This window comes from Apteryx rowi, unplaced genomic scaffold (genome assembly GCF_003343035.1).
Source record: "Apteryx rowi isolate R43461 unplaced genomic scaffold, aptRow1 scaffold_119, whole genome shotgun sequence".
In the NCBI taxonomy this organism is placed as follows: Eukaryota; Metazoa; Chordata; class Aves; order Apterygiformes; family Apterygidae; genus Apteryx; species Apteryx rowi.
In genome coordinates this window covers 1,905,932-1,927,955 of record NW_020447408.1, presented here as the reverse complement: position 1 = coordinate 1,927,955, position 22,024 = coordinate 1,905,932, and the positions used below count along the sequence as shown (strand labels likewise).

The window sequence follows — 22,024 nt, the reverse complement described above, 5'->3', positions numbered from 1 at the left end:
CCCTCCCTCCCGCGGCGCCGGCACGGGGGCCGCGCGCAGCCCGGCGGCTGCGGGAAGGGCCAAATTTGCAGAGAAATGGGCAATTCTGCGTTATTCCGTTTGTACGTAGCTCCCGTATGAAACCACCGACCAGACGTTTCGGGCTCGGTTGGATGCCGGCGGCGCTGGGGGCGCCGGGGCGGGTTTACGCTGGGAAACCAGCTTGCTTCAGCGTGACGCTGGTCGAGGCTATAAAAAGTTAGCGTTTGAACCTCGCCTCGGAAAACCGTTCCGCAGTCGTCGCCTGCCGGTTAGGAACGGCCCCTCGTCGGAGGGAGCTGGGGTGTCGCGGTTCCCCCCCACCCGCTTCCCCGCGGCGGCGCCTTAGGTGAAGTTTGCACGTTCGCAGATGCTTCTGGCCGTCAGCGCTGACCGCGTTCGCCGCCCGCTTCAGAGCTGCCGGCACAAGGGGTGGGTGTCTCAGTGACTCAAATTTCAAGTCAATTAGGAAGCAGTATATGACTTGTATTTTTATATTGGGAGCAGCCACCATCTGTCATAAACTGCAGCAAAAAAAAAAACCCAAACCCTCAGGTGTGAATCCATATTTTACACTGCAGTCTCTAGAAACGCAGAATCCAAACGGAGAAATGGAAGCGCTTTATAGGCCGTCAAAGTCCATCGTGTGGGTGCTAAGCAAAGAGGAAATGTGGCCCATATTTGCAAATAATGTGAGAACGGAGTGGAAAAAAAAAAGAAAAGCCAGTGAAAGAGGCTGAGTTTTGGGTTTCAGCTGCAGAATTATGGCCTCGTTAAAACGAATAAATGTAAAAATCCAGTAGATATTTGTCAGCAACCTGACTGCTTCCTGGTGCATCTGGCTGCACAGTGGCAGCGATTTGAGCTATTTGTTAGTGAGGACTAAGCAAATGAGCTGAAACTCGGCGCCTGGCCCCCGGCGGGGAGCTCGGCCCCGAGACCCCCCCTCGCTCACCTGCCCCCACAGCTGCCGGCTAATACCAACCTTTTGCATTGCCAGTTTACAGCTGTATTTTTAATTGGCAAAAGTTGTGGGAAACTTCTGATGCCTTCTGACCTCGTGACAAGCAATAGGTAAATAACTGCCCTAGCTTTCCTGGTAGCAAAAAAAAAACAAAACAAAACCCAGAACCCGAGAGTTTTGTCATCATTAACACAGCTCATTTCTGCTGCTAAATTGCAAATAAATGCATTGCTTTACAAGCAGCAAACCTCATGGTGAGCAGTCGTTGTCGGTGACCGAATGCATTACTTGAATCCCGTAGCATTCAGGGCGGATTAAAACGTGCATTGGCAGCAACACTGGATTTACTGGCTCTGAAACCTCCATACTCACCTGCCCGTGCTAGAAAACACGGGGTGTTTCCCCGCAGCCTTCCCAAAGCAGAGCCGGCGTCCCGGATTGGGGGGGGGGGGGTTCTCTGCAGCGACGGCCCCCAGGGCTGYGTAGGGGCCTTTGCGGCCGCGGCGGAGCTTCGTCCGGCTCCGTGGCCCCGGCGTCCTCCCGCCCGGCTCCAGCCCAGCGTCTCCYGCTTGGCTACCGCAGGAGCGCGCGGAGGCGATGGCTGCAGGAGGCCAGGCAAATGGGGCAAAAGCCTTGCGGTAAGTGGCGCAGGGACATCGAGACCCCAGCACAGTACAAGCCTAAATTACCTGAGCATTGCGATTTCCTACAGAGTCAGTCTTTCTTGCTGGAAAATTAAAAGAAAAAAAAAAAAAAAAGGCAAAAGATTTAATACAGGGTACAGTAGAACTGTAGCAATATTTTCCTTAGAGGGAACACTGAAATTTTAGCAGCACAAACGGTACTTGTGTTAATATTTTAGCAAAATTATAATCAATTTAAATGTTTAAATTGATTGTATGTGAGATAATGTTTGTTCAGTACATTGTATTTTTTCTAACTATATAACTGTTCCGGAGTTTCCTTGTAATCGTAAAGAACAAAAGTTCTGTCTGACCGCGAGAAGTGTCCTGATCACTGGCGTAAACGTGGTGAATATTACAACGCCTGACCGTAAGCACCCGAGACCTGCAGCGCCGGTCTTCTCCTCCCACCCCGTCCAGCCCGTGTTAAAGGAAGCCGAAGGGGTTTCTCCGGTTTGGTTATTGCAGCAGCACGGTAAAATACACACGCGCACACGCTCGCACTGCGGCCGCGGCCCCGCTGTTCGGCTCAGGGCAGCGTCTTCCTAGTCATTGCTCCCAAACGTTGTTATATTTAACTAGCGTCGTTAACACGCGTGCGTAYGGCCCGGATCCACCTCGGCAGGAGAGGGAGCAGGGAGGGACTTGGCGCCTGAGCCGCTTTCCTGGCAGCGGGCAGGCAGACCAGATTGCTGCTTGATTAAATTAGAGCCGGGAACAACCTGTTTGGTCCAGCAACGCCAACAGCCACCGCGAGAAGTCTGAACCCTGCTCCCTCTGCCGCCGAAGAGCTTTCCCGGTCGCCGGCACGCGGGATCCCCCCGCGGCACGGCGAGGAGGGTGTTGGAAAGGGCCCGTCCAAGCCTCTTCCGCCCCCCAGGCTCGGGGCTGTGCCGCCTTTCCCGGCAGAGAGCAGGGCTGCGCGTGGCACAGCRGGGCTTTTTCTAGGCAACGGGTGAATTTAGGCACAGCTGCCTCCTCGCGGCTGCCTCGGCCGCCCAGGACAGGACGAAATGCAATTCACGCGGTATTGCAACGCGTAAGACGTACATGCCTTGGAAACAGTATTTACCCACCTTAAAAACACGTTCTGGTTTGTTGGCTAGACTGTTGCTCGAGCCCCCGTTTAACTCGCTTGCGCTGGTGCCGGCACGGGCCCTGCTGAACTCGTGACGCCCTCACCCTGGCCAGTAACGCCACGTGCCTACCGGTTGTACTAAATCCTGTTTCCAAGCACTTTGCAAGACCCTACGGTGTTTCCTCGAGCTGTTTTAAGTGTTAATAGTGCTGTTTATTAACCGTCGTAGCACATCCTGCGTATCAGTGACTTGTCAGACAGGCTAGTGTATACAGGTATGGATTGTAATTAAATATAACCTTATGGGCTTATGGTTAGAGAATTACTAGATCCATCAGTGTAATAACTGTAGTATATTAACTGGGGTTCAAGTATTCTTCCATCATCCTCCACACTTCCTTCGCTTCACTTCTTCTCATTGTAAATCCACTGTGCTACACTAGACACGAGCTGCTTTTCTTGTAACCGCCCCGACCGAGGCTTCGGAGCGTGCCAGAACCGCGGCGAGCCCGCGCCGYGCCGCGCCAGCCGCTGCCCTCCTGCCGCTCGCACAAGCTGTTCCCCGCGTCCCGCATCCCCCTCGAGCGCCCCACGAGCCCAGCAGCTAACGCAGGCTTGCAGAGGGCGAGATCATCCCGCTCTCAGAACAGCGTGCCGAAAGCTTCCGCATAGTGGTAGCACTGAATTTGGGTGTAAAGAATAGAATTAAAACGAGAACACCGTACCTCTCCTGGAGCTTCATTCCACACACTAATCCTGTTCCAGGATACTTTGTTGTGACAACAAATATTTCTCAGCACTGAAGCCAACCACCTTATGATTTTTGCGTACACTTTACTGTATTTTAAGCATATTAACAAAAGAAGGTTTGAAAGAAAAGCTGTTGACTGGAAATAGTTGCCAACATTTTAAGTTATTCCTAGCAAGATGGAAGCTTTGCTCAACTGATACTTAGAAAATAGGTCCCCCTTAACTCTATGCCTCTGAATCTCATGGATTTTGAGCAGAACCCCCCCGCCTTTAAGTGATGTCAGAGACCTGACATCAGTTGGATCTTGCTCATTTTTGCCTAGAGGCTGTGTAAGAAGATGAGTTTCCCATCAGGCAAATTGCAGATAGCTACACAGCAGCGTTAAAAACTAGCTCATGTTCTAAGAGTAAGTGATGAGCATTGCGTTTCTTTTTTAGTTCTTCCCAATCAATCAATCACTTTTCCCCATCAATTTTTTACTGGGGGTAGTTCATACCTGTCTCTGTCCCCCCAAAACCCCAAATCTTGCATTGCTGGCTAATTCTTAGCTCTACCCTGCTGCATTTGAACAAAGTTAAACTAACTTTTGTTTTTTTCATTGTCTCTTCATTAGTGAATCACATCATTACTTTTGTGGAATCAGTATTTCTCTCTATATTAAAACTACTGTATACATTTGCAAACTCCCTTCCCTTTTTCCCCCTGAAATGTGCTGGGGAGAGCAGACGGTCTAGTCCCATGCTGTTTTAGTCACAGTACTTTCCTAGATAGCATTTCTGAAGCCGTGTGTGTCAGAAGACCCCCCACATTTGAGGCTTAAAAATGGCCTTCGCTATATCAACTTGAAACCCAAGTTCAGCTGCCTGTATTTTGTTGCAATATGCATTTAAACCTCAGATTCTTTAAGAGTTTTAAAATATCAAACTGATACCAAATGTGGTTTGCAAATTTAAGTTTTTTTGCAGATACCTCTGTATAGGCAGACCGCTTCAAAGAGTTGCAGTTGTCACTAATCTTATGTGCATTGTAGTATAAAGTGGACTGTGTATGGAAATAAGTTAAAAATGTTTACAACTTTTGTATATATATAAAAATATCTTTTGAGAGAACAACCTGTGATTATGTATTTTTAGTGTCCGTGTACCAACTGCAACTTATTTTCAATAAAGAGTTAAAAATGAATAGAAGCGGCCTGAAAAAATTTGGTAATATTTTATTTAACCAGGTGAGCACAGGGAACAAAAACTGCATCATCAGGCCAAATAGAACGACCACCTCCGGGAAGCTCCGGGAAGCTTAAAGCAGCACTGCCAGCTCTCAGCCCACGCAGTAGGAGCTAGCTACATGTCTGATAGCACAGAAGAAATTAACTGATGGTAAAGGGAAGACAGAAGATGCTCCTTCAGAGGATACATGTTTCGTTTCCTCTGAACTTTACAAACCAAAGGAAGAGACGGGGAAGTCGTTTACGCTGCGTGCTGGATGCCTTACGGCAGCTGGCATCAAAACTCGAGCAGAGAAGCGCCGCTGTAGTGTGATGGGCCTGAAACCCGGCTCTGCCCGGAGGAACCTGACTCCAAGTAGGAACGGTAATACGGAAGCATTGCCACTTGTCATGTTTTCATGCATTTTATGAACAGCCATGCAGCCAAATAATCCTCCCTCCCCGCGTTGCAGGGCACGGAGCCTGGCCCCTGGGATGCCTAGACACATTCAGGTATTCAAAACAGTCGTAAATATTTGGAAAAGAAACCAAAAGCACTTTGCAGCCTGAGAGCAAGCAAACTAAGTATAAGGCAAGAAAAACGTTCTGTAGCCAGGACTAGCTCTTCAGTAATAGTTTGAGCTCAGTTTCATAGAAATGATGCTTATATAAAAGCAGTGTTTTGTCATTAAAAAAATTACATAAATTAATTTCATTTACTCCTACATGTGAAAAATAGCTAAATCTGGTCTGCCAGGATGGGTGAGACTCRGACACTCCGAGTTAGAGCGATGGAAGTTCACCACAGGGAAGAGTCTCGTCACTCCCATCATGTCACCGCTGCTGCCGGAGGAATTACTTCAAACTAACAGATTCCCCTCCCGTCTCCTGGAGGTGGAATTTACAGATGCCAAGCGACATAAGCAAAGCCACTTCAGACCGTTATCACCAAGGATGTAAACGCTCCATACAATCTGAACAAATTATCCTTGTTCGTGCAGACCACTGTAAACAGATAAATGCACTTAAAGGCACTGCAGATAAACATGGTCAGTGATCAGCAGCATTTAATGTCCCAATACGCTGTTGTGTGAGCTACCACCATTAATACATCCAAGAAATTAGAAACATGGCAGTCATTAAATAAAATTACTGTGAATGAAGTGTGCTTTACAGAAAGTAAAGCCTTAACATTATTATTCTACATGCAGTGCTACAAAATAAGTTTCTTTAAAGAACATGATTACGTAAAAGGTCAGAGGCAACTTCAAATCTCACGTTCAACTAATCACACAGATCAGTCCAATTCTTCAAGTAGTATAATTAATTCAGGTTTCGGACAGGAATATTCTTTGCTATATGAGCAGCCCAATGTTTACAGACACAAAACTGTAATGGTCTTATTCACCAGTGAGTAGCATCTTTTCCTTTTCTGCACCTTTGCACCCCTGACTACCTCGATTTTCATGGTCACAAAAAAAAAGAAAAAGCACAAAATCAGAATATGAAGGAAGCCACTTTTGCTTCCATTCGTTCCAATGACTCAAAAGCTCCCCCCAACCCCCCAAAAAGAAAGAAGAAACAAAACTAGATGCTTATTCCCCTATTGTGTCCCCTGTCAGTCTTCAGATCAGAAAGTATTTCCTCAGCTATTGCATGTTACAGGAGAAAGGTGGCCCCCTGCCTGCCCGCCCTGCAGTTTCAGCCTAATTCTACTCAGGCATCTCGGAAGCTCAGACTTTGGATGTTAAATAGCTACGGCGCAGTCCAGTGATCCCTTTGCACAGTATTAACGAACAGCACTGAGAGGGCTAACAGTTACCTGTGCATTACTACTCAACTGGCACCGGCTCTCAGCTGCACTACACTGCCAAACCTCATTCCAAAAAGTGCATATTCATAGGTTGAGACTGTTTTATTGGTCTTCAGGAAAGCTAACTGATGATTCTGCTGATTGCCTGTAAGGAAGGGAATTCCTCGTCCTCAATATGCAAAGCTTTATGGGTGACAACGTCCTGCTGAGTTAGCACTTGCTTACATGTCGGGCAGATGCAGCAGTCGAGGCCAGAGCTGGAGTCCGTTTGCCAAACATTCTTTTTGTTCTTTTTGGGTTTGTTTGAGCTTTGCTTTTCCTTGATTCTGAAATCATTGTGAGCAGAAAGCAGTTCTTGTTGCTTAACTGTGTCCGGCAACAACACCAACAACTCGTTAAAGATTTTCTTGAAGTTATCCCCAAGTAGGTCTCGGCAACTTTTGTAATACTGCGCTGCAGAAATCAGACCCTTCAGTGAAAAGAGGATTGGCATAATTAGAAATGAGAAAATAACAACAATGATTTCGCTGGCCTATAAAAGGATTTAATTCCTTTCTTCCAGATCACATCATTCTCACTGCTTTTTCGCTACCTCAACACTAGAGAAGAGCTACAGTGGCACAGAAAAGAAAAAAAAATCTCCACCTAGTCCACTTGCTGATAGCAAACCGTGACAGATGCACTACATGAACTGAACACAGATTTCAAGAATCCTAAGGTTCCTGCCTACTCACCTGTCTGAATTGCCCAGAATGAGTTTTAAATTTATTGAATTTAGACTCGTCACTTTGAAGAAATTCTTTAATAGATTGTATTAGCTGGATGTTCCTTTGCTGAAAGTTTTCAGGTATCAAGTATGATCCATGACAGGATTTTGGCCTGCATGTGGGGGAAGAAAAAAAAAAAGTGAATTTGACAGTACTCCATGTTATAGAAAGAAGCTACAGAATGCCTGTATGTTATACAGGGATTCTTTTCTATAGGATACACTCCCTTGTTCCACCCAACTTGACAAGCAGTTACTATTAGCAGCATGTAGCTATCTTGATGGGATGTTGAAATGCATCCCACAGGACTAGTGCATCGGATTCCAGACATTTAAAATGCAAGCTTAACAGTCTTGACTAGCCATTTTGTAAGCCAGGTTTACTATAAAGACATGAGCAAAAAAGACCAGGTCCACACTATGAATAAAGCAGAACAGATTAATACAGATGTGTATTAAACTTCTATGTATTTTCCCTTCCCCTTTTCCCATAAGCTCATCTTCCCAGCCCAGCAGAATGCCAGCCAAAGACACCAACTTCTGGAAGATCAGAGCACTGAAAGCATTTAGAGGTTACAAGAAAAGCATGCTTCAGCATCCTGCTTCTGGGACTCAGACAGAATCAATGGCAAGGTCAAGAAATATGTTCAAGCTGCAGATTTCCAAACAAATCTAGAAGAGAAATCTCAGCTGCCAAACTGCATGTTTTCTTTCCTCAGACTTTCATCCAAATGCACACTTGTGCCTACTCCTGCACAACTCTCCTGAACCCAGCCCGCAATGGCAACAGGACTCTACAACAGAAATCTCAGTTTGGTCTTTATTTTATTATGTGTCTGGCCTCTGCCATAATACCTGTTTAGAATACTCCCTGCCGAGTACTCCATGCTTCATCTGAAGCCTATATGACAGAACTGAGATGCAAGGTGCGTAAAGTAACATTAACTCGAAGCACCTTTACTTACTCTTTCAAAGACGTAGTGACAGGTTCAGGGACATTGGTGGATGGAATAACAGCAAAACCTGGAGGGGGTTTGCTAACAGGCACCGACAGTCCTGGAGGTGGAGGAGGACTCTTTAATAGCACCACAGTGTTAAAACCTAAATGAAAGCAGAGAAGAGGCAGGAAGTTATAGCACATATCTGTGGTACCCATATACTACCATCTAAAATTGGCATCGATGGTCTGATGTACTCTCCAGAAGCACCAAGGAGTAAGAGTCAGCAACACACACCACTGTATTTGAAGAAACCAAAAATTAAAGAGGTAGAAATCTGTTGCTTTAACAGTCAAGTCAAGAAATACTTCACAGAGCTGATGTTACTCTACAAGAAAGCTTTAGAAAAATAATTAAAAAAAACACTAAAACTCATGATGAAAGTATTTTTACATTATAAAAGTAAGTATAATTACATTATTAAGAAAGTATATTTACATTATTAAAATGAAGCAAAATCACTCCAGAAGTCACAAAAGCACTAGACATCACATAAGCTATAGCAGTCTCCACCTAGCAGTATCTGCAGAGCACCACAGAACACAATAGCTGTGCAAGCATCTCCTGACGTGATGCTGCTTTCATTAAAACCACTCCAGGTCGCAGCTGTTGCTATGTTACTCCAGTTTTACAGGATTGTGGTACCGCTAACAGCATGGGCATTACATCTTTGCAAACACAGAACAAAAGCAACCAGGCAAGCTGACTGACTCTGCAGCGGTGCCAGCAGGTACCAGTCTCAGCTACAGAGAGTGCCCACAGGAGCGTCCAAGCTAGATCTTAAAACATGAAAACACACATACGTTACTCATCAGAAAAGCAGCGACTGGCTGCTCATCTATGAGCCACCGCCAGAGAGCAGACACCTGCGGCTGCAGGGAGCAGAGGTGTCCTAACGCTGCCACCACTTCAACAGTGTTTTACAGAGGACACTCAAGAGAATCGATGAAGTTGCCCACGCTGCCTTTTTTACTTCAAATGCTAACCGTGTGCCAGAACTGCTCTTCGCATGGGCGCCAGAAGGAGTAGTTTGTACTTCTCTTCCATGTGCCACGTGCTACATTTCTCTAAGCTACAACCAAACCGGGCTGACTGTGCCCTGTAGCGCTCACCTGGTGGCGGTGGCATTCTAGCTGATCCTGAGCTCCCAAGAGCTGGGAAGTCTTCCTGAGGTAAAGGGCATTGGTTAGTCACTGTGGGCTTTTTAAGGCCAGGGGGCTCTTTGGGTGTACTACAGATTGCTAATGATTTTTCCGAATGACCGTTCATGACAGCTGCAGATCTGTCAGAGGCATGGAGAGCAGAGGAGGCATTTGATGTCTGCTCTGCTTCTGGCAACTTTTCAGTAGATGACCTGGGTAAGGATGTATCCTGTAAGAGGTGTGGGGAGGATGGTCTCTGCTTCTCAACCCCTATCTTCTTTTTCTTGCTCACTTTCGTAAAAGTTTGTGAGGTAGAAGCTGCCAGCAAGGACGATACATCAAACATCGTTGGCGTGTTTCTGATCTCCTGGGTTGTCAAGCCACTGCCACTGTCTTCATCATCTGACTGAGAGAGTTTATTGCTCTTCTTGCTTCCTTTACTGCTATTCAAGGAGGGTGGCTTTTTGGCTATCTGGTTTGCACTGGGGCTACTCATGGCTTTGACCACACTTTTACTGGAACCGTTGTTCCACGCGGAYGTGATGTTAGTTACTGTTTTGTTGTTAGGCCTCATTTTGGACACCAGAGCTGGAAAATCCTCCTCTTGAAAAGCTGTTTTCTTTGCAGTAGCTGTATACGTCAAAGACATCGCAGAAGAGATGGTGGGTGCTGCAGAAGATGACAAGCTTGGGAAATCTTCCTCTTTAAGCTTAACTGGCGCTAGCTGGGCAGAGCTGTGAGAAAGGAAAAGTACACCAAGTTACACCGGTGCTGAAGAGGCAACGCAACTCCAACAAGCAGAACGAGCTTAATACCTGACTGCAGTCTTCCTCAAACTATCACTCAGGGTGGCACGACTGCCACAACTGTTAACAGGATGAAAATGCACTCAGGCTTATCAGTTGTGTTGGAAATGTGTTTCCTCAAAGAAGTCACGCTAGCCTTGCTGCGTTATCAGTACTGTCTTTGTACACCTCACCTTGATGAGCAAGCTGTACRCAGGCTTCGGGGGGCAGTCGAGCCGCCACGCCTTGCAAAGACTCTATTCTAATAATCACGGATTTAAGGAGATGATGCATTTTACAACCCAAAATATATGGTTCCATCAAGATAAACTACCGAGTTAAAAATTACTGGAACAAAGGATGTTGAGAATTTCACTGAAATCACTCAAGATCAAGTCACATATTGAAGCAACAGCCTATGCTTTGTCATGCGGGTGACTAGCAGAGCAAAAGTTCAAGGGAAAAGAGGGGAAGGGGAGGAACCATTTGCAGTCTAAGTGATGTGTAAAATTATTTTCTGCAAAAAACACAGACCCTGAATAAGCTTCTAAAACATTTTTCTCTTTGCTGCAGCCTTGCACAAACTTACCCTTGTAGAGGTCCCACTGCTGAACCAATCGCTGGAAAGTCATCTTGGCGTAAAGCACCATTAGCAGCTGCTTCTTTTGGAGTATTGAAAAGAGACCAAAGATATGTTTTCAACCAAAATCCATTCATTTCAGAATGAAAGCTATCACTGAACATCACATCAGCATTAGCAAGTCCTATTTTCAGCAGCTGATGATGTCATTAACTGTGACATTCCAAAAGGACAATTTAAATCCATGTGTCACTATTTCCTTCAATTAACTGTATTCACCATTATGTCACTGCACACTGCCTTTAGCATATAGCAAGTTCATGATACTTTAACATGAGCAAAACGCTGATTGATAAATGTATTCTGAGGGAATCCTCAAGAGACTAAGATGTTACTGTCCCCAGCTGTCTGCTCCATGCCTCAGAGGTTAGCGCTTGGTTGTCTGCACTGGTTTAGGATGCTCATCTGAGCCCAAGTGCTTGGACTGAGGAATGAAAATAGCTTCACTGGGGAAGTTACTCCTCTGAGCTGTCCATTACACCTCTGCTGCACAGATGCCCAAGCTGCTCAGCAATAAACTCTTGGGCAGTCAGTTTACAGTGCAGCATTTAAATATAAATTACTCACAATTTGGATTTGCCTTAAAATGTAGTGCTGCAGACTGCAGCAGTTTAGGGACAGATTGAAAACAGTTTAGACATGCATGCAGCAAAAGCTGGGTAAGCAGCTGGGGGAGATAACCTTGCCAGTCATCCCCAACAGAGCTGTACCCATAAACCAACTAGAGCTCTCAGCTGCTTCAGTTCATAATTAAAGTATATAACCTCTAACTGGGAATCTGCTGTTGGAACAGTTAACAGTAGAAAAGAGATTTGGAGCAGCCATAATATCAGACCACTGCATCACATATATATGTCCCCAACTGGACCCGAGATGAAACAATTCAAATCTTGCTTCCATCAGTTACAGACTTTTACTGGGAGTAACTTCTTCCCAACAAAAGGAATAATTAGCTCAAGCAAGCATCACAACAAATCAGCTCTTGCATGGTACAGTAGGAAATGGCATTTAATATTGCATTTAATATTTCTGCCCAGTTCCATTTTCAGAATAACCTGCTGCACGAATCCTAGTGCACTCTACACATTTCAGTGCAGACCAGTGCTGCTGCATCAAGATCCTCCACAGCTCTCTCCATATTCACTAGCTTTTGAAAACACTGCATGGCAATTCACACCTTTGCCAGGCTGATCTCCAGACCAGTCATGCCTCCCTGCAGCTGCAGAGTATGTTCAGCACTAACCTGTAGCTTCATTTGAAGACTTTGGCACACGTTTGGAGCTGGGTACTTCCGAGTCCCTCAAGTCCTCCTTTTTACCTCTGCTGCTGCTGTCGTCTTTATCTTCTACCCGTTTTTTCTCTTCTTGCCGTTTAGCTGCAACAGATGCCCTGACTGCTGCTGCAATGTCTCTGTCTTCTTCTTCCCTACAGGACAGTACAGATTTTCTTGGTCAAACAGTAAGGATTACTAAGCGCCTTTGTCTCACTGCAGCTCTCACCTCTCCAGTGTCACATCCTGATGACACTCCCTGGCCTTGTGCTGCCACCTGCTGAGAAGGCTGAAACAAACCCACTACTCCAATACACCCGCAGCGCGGTCTGGTGAGACAGGCAACATTCAACCCCTGGATTCGCAAGTTCTACATGTGGTGATAACAATTCAGTACAGAGGAGACCCGGGTGAACTGGGAGAGACAGGAGCAAGGATGCATGAGGACACTTGTCTCTCCCAATCATTTTCAAATGTATGAAAATCTTATCTGTAGGTTGGAGTAACTCTTTGAAATATGGTTTGTCATGAACTCTCAACACATGCACAATTCACATGCGACACTGACATAGAAGGTGCTTGGAGATGGATTTTTTCCCCAGTGAATTACCAGTAATGAACCATCTGACTGTCCAGCAAGAAAAGAAGAAAAATAGATGTGCAGTATGTATAAAGCACTCAGGTCTTGTGTGGATGAAAAGACATATAAATGCAAAATTTCATATCAATACTTAACCCTCTTCTTTTTCCAAAGCACTCAGTCTGGCCACACAGAGATCTGTTAGTTCAATGAAAAGCATGGTCCTTAGAATAGGAACTTCATGATTACCCAGACCAAAAAGTCCATTAAACCTGCAAAGGCTTGTCACTTACTTCTGAAAATCCTATTTAGAAAAGTTAGCACAAAAAATAGTTGCTGCAAATTAATTTAGCATTCTGAGCTTAGTTAACCCACTTGTTGAAGATTACATTGCCCACTTCCTTAGGCAAGTCCAGAGAGCTGAAACTTCACACAAAATAGATTTCACTTTGACCAAGCATGTAATCAGCACGCTGGCTTAGACTGAAAGCTAACTCTGACCTCAGCTAGGGATCCACTATGGAAGCTTCCAGGTTTTGTACTCACTTCTCTCCTACTGGCCTACCAAAACATCATTAAGTGGTAATTAAGAAACAGCACTAAGCAGCAATAAAAATCTACAAGATTTGGGCTACTCACCTCTTGTATCTCCAGCTGCCTCTTCTGTTTTGCTGACTTCCTCGGCCTCCCAGTCTGCCTGACCTCCCTTGCCTGTTATACCTGTCCACTTCTTCATAGTCCTCTCCACCTATAACACCTAAACAGGAGGGATGGTTGATCAGTCTTAGTTATCTCTCTAATCTGGGCATCACACCAGGCCTGAGAAAGGCAAAAAAAATACTAGTATAAACAAATCTATCTTGATTTCTTTCACCTGTAATGATTATGTAGTCTATATAAGCTTCAGGACTGATATATTAAAACATATTTTGCAGTATATGGATTCCACACATTGTAACCTGTGATATGAGTTTTAAGTAATTTCATTTTTATGTGCAGAGACCTCTACATAGAGTTCCACATAAAATAAAAGTTTGCATGTATGTCAATCTCTGCGCTCCTCTGGTCTCACGCTCCATCTTCATCCCTACTTTATATTACCTGCAATATAAGTAATTCAAGTAAAGGCAAACGGGAACAGAATGTCAGCCATTAAAATGATTCACTCCGATTTTCCTATGAATACATTTTTGTTAATCTCATTCCCCTGAGCCCCACTTACCCTCATTCCTCCTCTGATGCCTTGGAGCATAGTTAAACTGAAGGTCTATTTGCCGGTTCTGCCTGGCCTCTGCCCTGTTCTTGCTGTGACAGGCTGTTTTGTGCGCTTTATAATCTATTTCTGTGCGGAAAGCATGGGTAAACTGTTCTGTACTGCACCGTCCCTCTTCACAAAGGAAGTGCTTTTCGCGGAAGTGTTCACGAAGGTATTCATAATCGCTGGAAAGAGAAGAGAGGTTGAGTTGCARCTTTCCCAATACATCTTACTAAAGCTGCATAGTTATTCTTTGCAAGACRGAGTGAAGGCAAGCCCATCTGTTGGGTCTTCCTTTATCTCCGGGAGAGTTCTCCAACTGAAACCACTTCTGTGCAGCACAGACATATACCTTAATGCATGACCTCAGAAGCTAAACTAAACCTACTGGGTGATAATTATCACATCCAGCAGTACATAAAACATGTCTCAAAGGAAAATTTGTTCCCATCTCCTTTGCGCAAAAGCTTTGGACTATTAGAGTTAACATACCACACAGCCGACGAAGAAAACTTTAAAATAAGAACTAGACAGGAAGTTACTAGTGCTGCCACTAGTTTAAGGAACAACAGATCAAACTGAAAGACAGATGGAATTTCAGAATTATTAGTCCTATACTCAGTATAAAAAAAATATAGACTACAGCCAATCTGCTCGCATTCATGCCTTCTGTCTTCATTACTTTCCTCAAAACTGAAAGCAGATGCAAACAATTTTCCTTTAAAAGTTAAGCTACAGAAAGAGAAATAAGCCACTTTCACAAACCTGTAGTATTCCTGAGCACCATCAGAGTCACAGAAATGACAAAAATAATGATCTCGTCTTAGGTGTTTCAGTAACTCATCATTATCCAAATAACGCTCGTCACAAAATTTACAGAGGGGATGCCCACGATGAGAGGTGTCATCTGGATCTCCATGGATTCGATGGCGGGCAAGGTCCTTACGAGAATACCATTTCCGTTCATAGGTAAAAATCTTAAGAAACATATATATGTATTACTTCATGTGAATAGAGAATGAAGTGGAATAAGCCAGGTTCTGCACAACTTTTTCATCTGTAAGAGTGGAAGATTTGCTTTGACCAGCCTCAGAAAGATGCAATTTCACAACTGACACCCAAAAACTTCAGTGAAAAGGAGTCAAAATTCAAGCAATACATCCAAATTAAATCTAACTTGCAGTTCACTCAGTTCAAACATCAGAAAGAAAATAATTCACTTTTTTTTTCCCACAAGATTTTTTTTTTGTAACATAATGTAACAAAGTTTAAAATTACAATCTCTCATGGGAAAAAAGCTTAAATATGTGTTTATGAACATACAGCACTGGCATACTTGAACTTGAAAAAAATGCAAAATAGAAGCGAGCTGTTTTACATTCCTCCAATAGCAACTACCCCATTTAGCTACATACAATCAATATGGTTCAGTGAACAAATTCTGCATCATGAGCCAATATTCTGTCCCTACTAACATACAGGTTATTTTGGTAGAAAGGGTTATGAAGATGCCAAAAAGATCAACACATCCTTGAGAACAGATATCCTTTATTTCTTGCTTAGACAAAGAATGTTAACTTATTCTGGGAAAAGGTTAGTTTGGCTTAGCTACGGTGGACTGCCTGAAGCTTCGGCATGTTTAAGAACTTCTTTTCAGTAATTGCTAGCAATACGACATCATTCCTCCAAAATGAATATGTCTCTGCAGTATTCTGAAATTAAAAGGCAACAAATTCTACTATTGTTTGTGGTTTCCCTCAAAGAGACTATGATAAACTAGCTTCTTGCTGACTGTGGGAACAGCTCTTAACCAGAGCCAAAAGCACACTGCAACCAAAAGGAGCAGCCTTGGCCTCCCCTGCCCACTTCCCTCGAATTAGCTCTAGTGATTGCATGACCATGGGGAAGAGTCAAATCAGTTCACTGAAAGTTAACCCTGCAAAAAAAAGAAAAAACATTAGTCTTCATTCAGATGAATGCTCTGATCGCTTTTGGATCCTGCTCCTTCTGGCAGTAACCTACAATTCAATTGGCATAAGCCGACTGTGACACCACAGGATAAATGCATTTCTCCAGTTTGATACTTATCAGTTTCAGAGAAAACAAACACACACAAAACCATGTGTAAGGAGTCCTAAAAATACTTGTTTGTGCATTAAACTCCCTCCTATAAGAATAAGCAATGCTGACAACAGTTAGAGGCAGATTAGCAGTCTTATGCATCGATTTAACAGTAGCTGCTGGTTTTGGCTGACATGCAATTCAGAAATACAAAAAAAGCACTCTCACTCTAGGGAAAGATGGAATTCAGACTTTCAGAGTGTAAAAAAGCATCGCCTTTTTGACTAACATAACATCAGCCATCCTAAGTGAAATTTTGGGGGGTGGGAAAGGAAGACGATGGTGATAGCAAGATGAGTAGTTTAAAGGCTCAAGACACAGCACTTTTCCAGACTGAGACAACTCAGCTTTCCATGAACTGTTTTTATCTTTAACGAGTTGTAAGAAATGTTTCGTAACTACCACTGGTCATGTTCTACTTGGGTATATCAAACACAGCGGACTTCAACCACTGACAACAGTAGGTTTCATCTTCCTATCAAATCAACATTTTGATTATAAAAAGATATAGGAAATTTGCTCTGAACAAATAAACATGATAATGAAATACAATTATATTTCATTAAGCCAGCAAGATGAATTCTCATCCTGTACATGATCTGACTGTAAATGCTAAGTTGATTCTGATCTCAGAGAGGAAACTAACATTCCATGATGCACACTGTTTTCTGAACCGGCACCAGTATTTTCTCAATTGCGGTTTTATTTTATAAAGTTGTTACAGGTGCAAGTCTTACAGACATCAAATCTCTATTGTCACAGTTATAACAAAGCCTGCCTACAAGTCAGGATTAACTTCTTATCAGAAGGTTGGGTCTTTGGTACTTATATATATTGTGGGGTGGAGCTAACCTCAGAAGGTTATTAATCTGGTTGGGTTTAATTTAAAACATAATCCATTTAGAATCTTTAGGCCTCCTTCATTAATCAGTTTATGAAAGGAGAAAGACTTGAAATGAAGCAACTGGTTTCACTGCAGGCAGACAGAGGAAACTTAATAAATTGGTGCTATGCAGCCACCCCCTTCCTCCCACCCCCCCAAATCCTCTTTCTCATGTAAGGAAGTACCCCTCCTTCCCATACCTTAAAGCACAGAGCCAGCTCACCTTTAAGTGTTTAACACAGAGTTTGCAACAGAAGAGTTCATGCTGCTTTCTCATATGCTGTTCCAGATCTGCAAAAGTACTGAATGGCCTCGCATCTGGACACAAAGAGCATTCATGCTGCAGCAGCTTCCTAAGGGACAAAGAAAGGTTTATTAAAATTATCCGATTCCCTCTCAGCAATCTCATACCTTTACCAAAAAGTAACTGTTCCATCAGTGGCAGAATGCTGCATTTTTATAGCTCCCCCAGCAATCTGTAATGAGGTTAGAGTCCTTTTTATTCCAAGGATACTTTGTCACCTGTCAGGAACAGAACAGAACTATATTACACAGAGGCTTGAACTGTAAAAGAAAAGCTGAATAGCTACTGTGCAAGTAATATGCTACTAGTATAAAACTTGTGAGTGGACTGTAATACGTCCATGCAACAAATCTCTAGCTTATTGAAGACTCAGCCAATTTATGCAACATTCACATTCAATTATGCTTTCAACTGTCAGTAACTGAAGATCATGACAGGAAGCACAGAGGAGATAAAGAATTGTAATAGAAAAAGAGCATAAAATAAGTACAATGATTCCCAGGGACAGCTGAAGACAGAGCACTGGGCTCAGTGGGAGACCCCACTAACTCACTCTTGATTGTTACCCAGGGAGCTGAAGTCTCAGCAACTCTCCAGAAACATCAAAAGTAACTCTCAGAGCTGGTTTATAATTAATCAGAATATGCTTTGAGCTGATCCCGTTCACTAAACCCACTGCCCATTTCCATAAATATGAAGTCATACAAAACTATAAATATATCAGCAAAGCTACTGTCTTAGCACGAATCAGGCTGGACATACTGCACCAGTCTCTGAGAAAAAGGCACCACTGCCTACATTGCTTTGCCTCTTTTCTTTTCACTCTTCTTTCCATTTAACTGATTTTAATTAAATTTAAATCCTCTCAATTAAACACGTTATGAAAAATATTTGAAGAACATGATGCTGATGCCACATTTTTACTCTGTGTTGTTTTTTTACTTCACCCATTTAGAATCAATATTTTTGTAGGAAGAAGAAGTTGCTCTTCTTTTCATGCAATGTATAATACAACTGCTTTTGATTAGCCCATATGCAGCACAGCAATAAACACAATTATAATAGTAACACTGTCCTTACTAATTTACAGAACAGCCATGCAAGGAATGAAAAGCCTTTCAGCAAGTTTGCTCTTGGTAAAGAAGCAAAAAGCAACTTTCTATTGACAGAGCAACACTTCTGTATTACGCATTTGAAAATCTAAAATTCCAGGCTTGAGTTGCTCCCTTCGCTGACCTCGGGCCTGAGAGTTCACACCAACCAGGCTGCTCCAGCCTCTCATCCTACCAAAGCCACCTGTACTGCAGCGTGACTAAGGTACACAGCACGACAGCCGCTCTATTTCCATAAAACCAAACCACGCTATTCTATTAAGCCATGCATTTCCTGTCACGTAACACAGACAAGAATGCGGTGTTTTAGGGATATGCTACAGAAAGGATTCCAATGTTTACCTGTACAGTGCATAAACATTTCCATCCGTAAAATAGATGTCATATTTCTTCTCGTGCTGCAGCTGGTTAAGTGCTATTGTTGAGAAAGACGTAAGCTTTCTTCCAAAGACAACCTACAGACAACACAAGGATCAGAGAGAGCACGTGTGAGCTGTACAGTCTTTGGGATTACAGTCAAACTCCTTAGCACAAACTTCATTTGTTAGGGAACTCTTCCTAGCCTAAGGCTTGGACAGCATTTCCGGAGCGCTGTGCCAGCCCCAGCTGCTTGTCACTGCCCACCAGCTACGGTCACCACAACTGCCAGCAAAGCAATGGTGACTGCTCCTTAATCAGCTTCTAACACGTGAGTCAGATTAGATGAGGGTGGATCGGACTATCCTGATTTTTGGATTTTGGACTAGCCCTTTGGATGAGGGAACTCTTTTATGACGTGCTTTGCTACCACAACTGTGCTAGGAGTAAGTATGTTCAACCAGTTCAGCCCCCCGCGCAGCAAATGTCTGTCCAGAGCCCTGCACTCAGCTCCCTCCTACCTCCTGCTAGGAGATCACAGAAACTCACGCTCCAGAAGTACAAAGTGACRTTACTCAGAGTCTGATTGAGAAAGAACAATTTCCTCTTTCCTAACTACCAAGGAAAGTGAGAAACAAAACACTACATCACTTCCCAAGTTATTATTGTACCTTCTAAGACAACCCGGTTGTTCGCAATCGCTCCTACCGACCTCCAAGCAGCCTGCGTATCACACTGCAGCAGTTTACTACCTTATGTCCTTCTTCAGGAGCTACCTGCCGCTGTTCCRCTTCAACATACATTCCCAGTTCGGGACATGCTGGGGTAGCAGCGGCATTTATGAAACAGCTGGAATTACCTGTGCCAGCTCAGAAAGATGTACAAAACCCAAAATACAGTAACCATCTTTCAGTTGTTACAGTGAACACTAAATCTAAAAATACTTACAACCTTAACAAAAGAATTTAATTATATAAGACACATGTAGCTTAATCTTGTTAAATCACAAAATAACTGCTCCCCTACCCCTGATGGGGTGAAATAGCTTGGAACAAGTCCTTTGTGGTTTTTTTAAGCTTTCTTTACAGCAAGGTTAATTGTAAGTTAACAAAAACAAAAAATATGCCAAACTCTGAAATGTCAATCTTAAAATAGAATAAAGAGAATAAAAGTCAAAGTTGGTTGGAAAGATAACAACTATGTCTAATTCCAATTATTTAAAAAATTTCACTGAAACTGAATTTTATAGACATTTCATTTCAGCCTGAAGTAAGTTCTAAAAGGGAGGAATTCATTGCTGAAAAGCAGCTTTTTTTTCGCAGAAGACCAACACAACTTCCTACAACAGTTCCAAGAACAATCTCACGTATATATATATATATATATATAACCAGCACATTGACTGACCCTCCAAGTCCTAAGTTTATTTCAGGGTTATTTTACAGGTCAGCAAGTAATCCCTCCTAATTTAACTGCAGCAATTATGCACCACTGAGCGCACGTATTACCATAACAAGTATATCCTGCTTTCTCCTCCATTTGGTACTCTGATGCAGTCATCTTTATAGTTATTTTTATTCCATTTTGACATTAGGCTAATACACCTACCAGTTCAGTCTACACTAATCAATATGACACCTCCTGAGATTTAGTACTTTAGTAGACTTCTTCTAATTCCACGTACACTATGCAAATTAACAAACCCTGTTTTGGAACCTACGYATACGCTCAGTTCAATCCAGGACATTTTTCTGGTGTGATTCACACAGCTCTAATGGCTTTTTTTTCCCCCCTCCTTTGGGGGAGACGAGTGAACAGACAGTAACAGTATCATAGTGGCACTTAAAGACAAGAGGAAAAAAAGAATAGACATTAAAAAGGACCTCTCAGGCAATTACAATAAAAGGATCATTTTAAACAGTTAATAAATGAGAGAAAAAGATGGCTTAATGAACTGAAGCTCAGCCCACATAATAAAGCAATTATTACAAAATTGAAAAGCTCTTGAGATTAACATCCATCTGTGACCCTAAGACAAGCAGTTTTAAGGAAGAACAGCAGTATCACAGCTTGCTTCTTCCTACAACAGAAGCAGCAGAGCAGCAGCTCCTCGGAGGACGGTCAGGAACATACCCGCTATGGGAGAACATCTTTCTGAACACAGAGGCTACTCACATGCCAGTCAGCTCAGCCTAAAAACCACATCAACATCAACATTTCTGGCCTCCACAAAGTCTGAGGATCTTAAGCACGCGGCCTAAGATTGTCAATCCCTCCAACCATTTGAACAACGTGAAAAGCAGCCAGTGCGGTTTATTTAGGAAGCTCTTCCTTTGTCAAGGGGGGTGGGGAGCAGAACATCCCTCCACACACACTTGTTTTACTTCATTTCCTAAACCATCAGAATAGACTATTTCATTTAAAGCTAGTACCAATTCTTTCCTTTGGGGGGTTTGTTTCTCTCCACATCAGTTCTGCAAAAACAAATTCACATATAAAGATTTGTTTTTTGTAAATATCCTGGAGCAAAGTTCATCACAACAGTTYGCTGCCACACCAGATCCCTCACTCCGTCCACGCAAGGCAGTATCAGAGCAACTCCTCCTAAACTCTACAATACTCTACAAGTAGGGACTAGAGGGCCACGAAGTAAACAAAAATCTATCAGAAAAACTGTAGCGAAGGCGACGTTACTTTTTAAGCATATGGCTCACGCTGTCAGGAGCTGAAGACGCGAGTGCAGAATGATATTCTGGAAGGCAAGACATGACCAAGCCCGGACAGAATATAAAATATTTTGTCCCGTCATCTTAAAATCAGGTCAGAAATTCGGCAAGATGACAGAGTGCTCTGAGATTATCTAAGACCAACTTCAGAGAACGAGCCTTGCTGACTTAAAAAACAAAACAAAACAAAAAAAAMCAAAAAGAACACGAATTACTCGCTTTACACTCAGTTTTCTTCACATTTTGCTGCCCACACGCCTCCCTCCCCCGCCAGACCCCGCCGCAGCCCCGGCGCGGCCCAGGCCTCCCCGGGCGCCTCCCCGGGCGCGGCGCGGCGCGGCCTGGCGATCGCGGCGGCCGCTCACCTGGCCCAGCTCCTCGCGGCACACCGCGCAGTACCGCACGCCGCACAGCGCCCGCATCCGCACCGAGCACCGGTAGCAGATGGGGTGGTCGCAGCGGCCCAGCGCCACCACCTCCAGCTCGCCGCAGCACAGCACGCAGGGCCCGTCCGCCGCCGCCGCGCCCGGGGAGGCCGCCGGCGAGGCCGCCATGGCGGCGCCGACACGCCGCG

The 22,024-nt window shown here is 43.8% G+C and overlaps 1 protein-coding gene across 3 annotated transcripts; it reads right to left on the bottom strand.

The window, feature by feature from the left end:
• Positions 1-1,710: 1,710 nt before the first annotated feature.
• ZNF598 (zinc finger protein 598) lies at positions 1,711-22,019 on the bottom strand. Of its 3 annotated transcripts, XM_026085433.1 has the most exons (13): positions 21,816-21,890; positions 21,419-21,617; positions 18,710-18,822; positions 17,175-17,473; positions 14,713-14,924; positions 13,915-14,132; positions 13,332-13,449; positions 12,086-12,267; positions 10,792-10,864; positions 9,388-10,151; positions 8,243-8,378; positions 7,246-7,390; positions 1,711-6,980 (listed from the first exon to the last, which is right to left on the bottom strand). In XM_026085433.1, the coding sequence occupies exons 4-13, from the start codon at positions 17,385-17,387 to the stop codon at positions 6,633-6,635; spliced, it is 2,409 nt and encodes an 802-aa protein (XP_025941218.1). In that variant the 5' UTR covers positions 17,388-17,473; positions 18,710-18,822; positions 21,419-21,617; positions 21,816-21,890; the 3' UTR covers positions 1,711-6,632. The 3 variants fall into 3 exon arrangements, with proteins under 3 accessions (XP_025941218.1, XP_025941203.1, XP_025941211.1); XM_026085418.1 differs by lacking the exon at positions 21,419-21,617 and having other exon boundaries at positions 17,175-17,304; positions 21,816-22,019; XM_026085426.1 differs by lacking the exon at positions 21,419-21,617 and having other exon boundaries at positions 10,792-10,861; positions 17,175-17,304; positions 21,816-22,019.
• Between the last annotated feature and the right edge of the window lie 5 nt (positions 22,020-22,024).